This window comes from Phaethon lepturus, unplaced genomic scaffold (assembly GCF_000687285.1).
Source record: "Phaethon lepturus isolate BGI_N335 unplaced genomic scaffold, ASM68728v1 scaffold53374, whole genome shotgun sequence".
Lineage (NCBI taxonomy): Eukaryota > Metazoa > Chordata > Aves > Phaethontiformes > Phaethontidae > Phaethon > Phaethon lepturus.
In genome coordinates, this window is record NW_010533590.1 from 1 (window position 1) to 436 (window position 436).

Genomic DNA, 436 nt, shown 5'->3' on the forward strand with positions numbered 1-436 from the left:
TGCCCCGGGGGGGTGGGCGGCCCGGCCTGGCCCGGCCCGGCCCGGCCCCCCTGGATTCTCGTGTTCCCATGTTTTCGTCCCGTCAGCGTGGTACCCCGTCGGCCTCCGGCCGCGTACTGAGCGCGGCAGACCTGAGCGGAGGGTTTTTCTTGCAGGTTCTGCGTTTCAGGTAACCCGCAGAGAAATAAAATGCGTGAGAAAGCGTGTTGACGGAGTTTATAGGTCGGAACAGGGCGTGTGTGCTAAACATGGAGGAAGATGAAGAGGAAGACTATATGTCTGATTTATTTATTAAGTAAGTGGATCTTTTTTTCCCCTCTTAGGTACGAGTTTAAAAAAGTGCTAATATTTGCTGGAACTTTTAACTCTTAGACAGGATGTAAGGCCAGGCTTGCCCATGGTGAGGCGGGGGGAGGAAGCTCTTCAGAAAGAAAAA

General features: G+C 53.4%; 1 protein-coding gene across 1 annotated transcript in view; it reads left to right on the plus strand.

The window, feature by feature from the left end:
• The first annotated feature begins 248 nt into the window (after positions 1 to 248).
• The window catches only part of GPATCH11 (G patch domain containing 11), a 4965-nt gene continuing 4777 nt past the window's right edge, over positions 249 to 436 (plus strand). The window contains exons 1-2 of the mRNA XM_010285218.1: positions 249 to 295; positions 373 to 432. Coding sequence (XP_010283520.1) covers positions 249 to 295; positions 373 to 432 — 107 coding nt within the window. The remainder of the gene's footprint in view (positions 296 to 372; positions 433 to 436) is intronic.